The 6,162-nt window shown below is 39.7% G+C and overlaps 1 protein-coding gene across 1 annotated transcript; it reads right to left on the minus strand.

Moving 5' to 3' along the window:
- Positions 1-326: 326 nt before the first annotated feature.
- On the minus strand, positions 327-5,709 carry LOC133872420 (eukaryotic translation initiation factor 3 subunit C-like). Its single transcript, XM_062309924.1, has 4 exons — positions 5,571-5,709; positions 4,637-4,707; positions 2,725-4,518; positions 327-1,571 (listed from the first exon to the last, which is right to left on the minus strand). The coding sequence occupies exons 2-4, from the start codon at positions 4,661-4,663 to the stop codon at positions 570-572; spliced, it is 2,823 nt and encodes a 940-aa protein (XP_062165908.1). The 5' UTR covers positions 4,664-4,707; positions 5,571-5,709; the 3' UTR covers positions 327-569.
- Between the last annotated feature and the right edge of the window lie 453 nt (positions 5,710-6,162).

Consider the following 6,162-nt stretch of genomic DNA (forward strand, 5'->3'; position numbering starts at 1 on the left):
TTCACACAAAAAAAAAAAAAAACCCACAAATTCTTGACCAACCACCCGCTTCCAAAAGCCGCAGTAGATCACCTACTTCAGATTACTCTGGGCCCCGTGAAATATTCTAACAGCCCTCCTATCAACTATCAAGTCACCAGCGGATCAAAGTTGGAGACATTACTTCAAAATGAGATATTAAAATGTTATGAAAGTCGTCAAGGTCAGATTAATTCGACCGGCTTAACAAAGCCTTCTCCCAAATGATCTGGATCAGGAACATGGGTAAAAGATTTTTCGAGCAAACTTGGAAGAATAACTCAACAAAACTCATAAGATTTCAAGTCTGTCAAACAAAACCATTCCATTATCTCATAGAAGTAAAACTAATACTACATGCAACTGATTAAACAAAACATTATGAAAGAGTATGCTTGCTGTCAAAGAAGCAGCAAGCATAAGCATAAATTATCAACTTTCAAGGTTCAAGTTCATAAAATTCAAATATTGCAAGAAAATGAAACAAATTTGGGTCAATTTTCAGAAGCAACGGAGATCTCTTCTCTGCCAGTAGTCTCACTACTATGTTTCTAAGCACGAACCCCTCTGTTGAGATTAACCATGCGGTTTGAAGCATCCATATGGGATCCCCTCGCAGCTGAACCACTCTGATAAGAATTCCTCCCTGACCCTCCATATGCAGCATCTTGGTATCGTGTACCCGGATAGCCAGCACTGATGCTTCGGGATTGACCTGTCCGGTCCCTTGAGTACCCACCTCCAGCAGCTTGGCCTACTGCCAAATGTCTCCCTCCACCAACACCATATCCCGCACGCCCAGTGCCACCACCTTGCCTTCCCTGATTGAAAGAGAAGCTCTCTTGCCACCTACCTCCTGCAGCATTATAATCTTGGTTATCTCTCCGCCTTGGAGGTAGATCCAAACCACCACCACCTATCCTTGCTTCTATTGCCCTCTCATTACTTTCTGCAAGGACTGAAAGCTTCTCTGTTAACTGGAATGCCAGAGCCTGCAACCTAGTGTGTTCAACATCATGGAAAACACAGCAACGGGTTGGCTGGTCCCAACTCGCATGAAGCTCCTCATTGATCATCATCTTGCTAACAATGCTGTGAATCTGGGCATCTGAGAGGTCAAACATTTTGGTGAGCTGGTCCAAGCTCAGGGAATCGTAGGAAGAGGAGTAGGTAAATAGGTAGGTCCTCAGTCCCTCTTCCTTGATCTTATCCTTGAGCATCTCAAGGACATTCTCTCGATTCCTGAGGAGCTTCCACACATCCAAGGACTTGATAACCTCAAAAGCCTTCTCAAAGTCTCCCTTGCTAAGGGCCCTGGTGGCAGCCATTATGTGGTCTCTGACATTTTCTGGGGGACCTGTGAATGTTTGCCTCTCACTCACCTCAAGCAATCGTCGGAAATTCTTACTTATGACCTTGTGCTTTGGATCATGGGTGTTTGCTCCCATGTTGGGCACTTCTAGCAGCATGGCACATATCAGATGGACAGACTCCAGCAGCTCAAGATTTATGTGCATATGGTATGGCATCTGCCGTCTCCTTTCGATCCTTTCCTGTTTTGGGTTTAAGGAGAAGCATTTACAATAGTGAGTCCTTGGACATATGCATAAACAAATATACATATTACTTAAATCGCATTGGAGATGCACTGAACCTAACCCAACAACAATATTTACAAGAAGAGATGCAAACATAAAGGTCTTTGTATATCTTGATTCTAGATGGAATGACAAAAACATCAAAAAATAGTCACACAGCACATTCTAAAGAAACTTATAGGCTTTTGTCATCATAAAACTATCATCTTGCGCAGGATGAAATAAAATTAACCAGAACAATCACAAGCTCACCTAATAGCAAAATCTAAATTCATATTTTTCTTGTCCATAAAAAATGTAATGGCCATATCATGTGTCACATAGTATATTGCTTTCACTCCATTATCCCCGTCAAATGGAACCCTACACGGACTAACAATAAAAACATATTAAACTCCAAACAGCATCTGTTCAAAATCTTATGTAGTACAAAAAGTTGCAATCGTGCAGTTGTACTGTATCAACCATGGTCAACTCAATTTACAACCCCCAGAGAGACAAAACACACAAGGAATCCTTCTTAGGACGTTCTTTACTTGTTCACATTCACAATTTTTTTTATTTAAAAAAAAACAATTGATTATAATTATTTAATCCTGACGAAGTAAAAAACAAGTCATCATCTCCAAGATCGAATGAATACAAGGACCTTGAATTGGGATATAATTTCAAAAGCACAATTAGTCAGTTAATAATGCCAACATGTCACTCTGTCATTAAAAAAATATAGCGTCAACAAGACGTCATCAATAAAATCCCTGCTATATTTAAAATTTTCAGCACCATTTCTCACACCTTAGTGTAAACTGAGGTAGCATACTTGCACATAAAAAGAAAGTATAGAATTTGCATCTTTCAGCTAATTTATTCGCAACATAATTTCTTATAAGAAACTCCAATTAAACTATTTCAAAGGACATAATAATCCACTCGTTCTGCATATACAGTGAAGTAGCCTAGATGGGAATTTAGAGAAAATATCAACCTTGGAATATCCAAGCAAGCTTCCAACAATGAAAGGAAAAAAGAAGAAGAAGAAGAAGAAGAAGATGAACAACACCAACTAAGGATTAATCTACATATGAAACAAGAATACAAACATTAGTACCTGCTCTGGAGTCTTCTCATGATATCGGCTTTGAGAAACACCTTGTGCAAGCAACTCCTTTACCCTTCCACCTGAATATAGTTCAGAAAGGCATCCATGGCCTTCGATGATTAATCCAGCCCGGAACGCACATAGACCAAGTTGTGCCATTGCCCTGTTGAAAAGGATCTGTGTTGATATGTCCATATGCTGGATGCTATCTTGCAAGTGACTCATAAGCAGCAAATCACGTGAAGTTGAAAACTCATCCAAGATAGCATGGTGGTAAATGTCACAGAGCATGGCACGAGCCTTAGTCCGCTCATCTCCATACTTATAGATGAGGGATACCAGGCAATCCATCAAGCTCCTACTATTTTCTGGAAATGTGGGTTTCCGAGGAACAAGCTCTGGAGTAACAACAAATGGAGATGGACCCCTACTTTCCTCAACTACTTTAGGATCCTCACCCGCTTCTCCATCATCTCCATGTCCTGTCTGCTCAGCCAGTTTTCTCATGGCATCATAAACCTCTTGTGGCTTATAATAGATGAGTTCAATCCGCTTTAAAGCAACCTTTGCAGCAGCTTTCAGGTCCCCAACACGTTCTAAATAATCCTGGACATTTTGAGCAAGAACTGAAAACATAGGCTCATCCCTGAGTCTCTCAACATACTCACGAGTGTGGGGATCAATGCATTGCAAGCTCTTGAAAAACTCAGCATCTATCTTTTCAACAAAGGCAACCAAGTTTCCCCAAACCCGGATCGTCCCATTATAGTCTGGCCCCTTCTGGGTTTCATTCTCGTCGGGCTCCATTTCATCCACCACTATGTTGGAATGCTGGACGAGAATGTCCAAAATCACAAACATATTCTGGACACATTTCTTCCATACATTTATGGGCATGTGGCCATTGAGACCCGGGCTGACATCAAATTGTGCAGAGACAACACTGAATAGAATTTCAAGTTTCTGCGCAGGGGTTTTGGCAACCTTCGTCAAAAAAGTGAGCTGCTCAACCTGCTCAAACCTTCCAGTTCCTTTCTTACCCCGAGCAGCCACAATCTCCTTGAATTTCTTGTTAACTGTATCCCATGTGATCTCACTGGGGTTCTTGAATTGCTTATCCATGAGCTTATCTTTCTTGCTCATCTTCTTCTCCCACATTCCACCATCTTCGTCTTGGCTATCCCCACCTTTTCCATCATCTTCGTCGTCAGAATCTTTGAATTCAATCTTTGTAGGATCCTCCTCAATCTCAGAATCAGTTTCCTCATCCTCATCCTCCTCCTCCTCCTCATCTCTTTCCTCCTCACTCTCAGGATGTTCCCTATACTTACTTATGAAATCCTCGTATAGTTTGTTGTTTTTCTTCAGCTTCTGTTTCATTGAGTTCAAGGCCTTGGCATTGCTGCTGCTCATCTTCTTCTTGGCATCCTTGTTGGCCAAAGCCTGAGTAAGGAAGTCCTCCAACATCACAAGTGCTTTAATGTAAAGGTTAGGGACCTTTTCAGACTCCGTAACGCGCATTACTTTCTCCAGTTGTTTATTTATCTTGTCAAAGCTTTCCTGTAAGCTCACCCAGTCATTTATTTTCATTGCATTCTTCATCTGGTCAACCGTGGCTGACATCTCCTCAAAACGCTTATCTTTAATAGACCTAACAACCCTCTTTTGGCCATTAGAGTCATCACTATCACTTAGATTTTCTTTAAGGTATCTGCTTCCCCCAGCTTCGGTGGTGGGGTCACCGGGTGCATTCTCAATCTCTTCATCATAATCACTCTCCTCCTCCTCAGAGTCACTGCCACCCTGTTAATAGCACAAAAACATTTTATAAAATCCGTTAACAAAGGCGGTTCTTAAAGTTCAATCATAATACAGAATCCAATAATTGATACTGATAAGGTATTGAAATAAAGGTAAGAACCTGTGATGTCCAGAAACGTGAAGCCATTCTCACGAACAAGTTAAACGCAACAGATCAGAAACCTCAAGAAACTGCATTTACAAACAAAAATTATGATATCTTCAGTGAATTGACATCTAAAATTTAAGTGTCCCAATGCAAATAACCTTGGTTCTGTCGGGACCAATTTGCATAATAAAATAACATGATTGATAAGCAATTACTCCACAAAACAGAAAAACAAAAAACAAAAACAAAACATATGCACGCGCGTGCACACACACAGGGATGCTAAAACCCTAAAAAACCTCAAATGGGTGTCAGGGAAAGATTGTAAATTTGAATACGTTAACACTTTTATACCTCGTATTCTTACTTAAAACTTACAAAAGAACCCACAAACACAAACAAACATGCTCAACTAGACCTTAAGTAGCCACTTGTCTTAGCGAAGAAGAATTTTTGTTCTTCAGAGCAAAAGAGCATAAAAAGCTAAAATCAAAGCAATCCTTCATATGAAACCGAAAATCCACAAATTTCTCGGCAACAAAAATTAAATTAAATTTGATAAAAATAATCAAATAAAACCAAGTGCTAAGCTTTTGCTGACGATATATGCATACATACAGCAAAATCTAACATATAGAACGAAGGGAACCCAACCCATTTATAGATCACTGTATCTTGGTCATGGCGAGGCCGGATACCCAATTAAGGATTGATAAATATTTCTATTGATAATGCAACAACGTGATATCTCCTCAATTACAAATCCTTTAAGAACCAGTTAAACTAATACATTCAAACTAGAACGTTTTCATCTCTAGGCTAAAACTGGAATCAGAAGAACCCTAAATCTACACCAAACATCTTGCTTTTTATCGTAGAAGAACATCACCCCTTTGCATCACTAAGGTATTCAGTAAATCACCTAAAAACAATAACAAAAACGTACCAAATTGACAGAGAAAGAGGAAAACGCAGCAGGGCGCAGGTTTTGACACAGACAAAACCTTTAAAAGGGGGCGGCAGCAGGTCACAGGAAGAGCGCACGAAAACTTGAGACTGCGAGAGAGCGTGCGATGGATGGGGATACGAGGGATTAGAGGGACGGGACAATCGGGCCGGGTTTATAAAAGCCCAATACTAACCGACCCAAAATTTTCTTTTCTTTTCTTTTACCAAAAAAAAAAAAAAAAAAGTGTAATATTTGATAAATGAGATAAGGACACGATAATATGATATATTGATGCAATCAACTATTATTTGATGTTTATTGTTTTGATTAGTATTTTGTGTATCTATTATTATCCATGGTAAAGACCGTTCATAAAAAAATTGCTTGTCTCTTAAAAGCGGGTACAAGTGGATTCTGTCCCTTATGAATAGACAATTAGATACTAAAATCGCTCATTGATAAGGATGAATACGAGGGAGGACAGGGTTAAAAGTTGCACATAAGGGCGATGCTTAGCCATATGAATAACCGATATTTAATCAAAGTTTTGGGAGTCTGAGAAGCAATAACAGTTTTTAAAAATTTTGTC

The sequence above is a fragment of the Alnus glutinosa genome, chromosome 7, assembly GCF_958979055.1.
Source record: "Alnus glutinosa chromosome 7, dhAlnGlut1.1, whole genome shotgun sequence".
In the NCBI taxonomy this organism is placed as follows: domain Eukaryota; kingdom Viridiplantae; phylum Streptophyta; class Magnoliopsida; order Fagales; family Betulaceae; genus Alnus; species Alnus glutinosa.

What these genes read in the sequence shown, in the direction of transcription:
- LOC133872420 (XM_062309924.1), bottom strand. Translation starts at nt 4,663, where the DNA reads ATGGCTTCACGTTTCTGGACATCACAG. An exon ending in CACGTTTCTGGACATCACAG is followed by an intron (nt 4,519 to 4,636) that starts GTTCTTACCTTT and finishes TGCTATTAACAG; the next exon opens with GGTGGCAGTGACTCTGAGGA. An exon ending in ATGAGAAGACTCCAGAGCAG is followed by an intron (nt 1,572 to 2,724) that starts GTACTAATGTTT and finishes AACCCAAAACAG; the next exon opens with GAAAGGATCGAAAGGAGACG.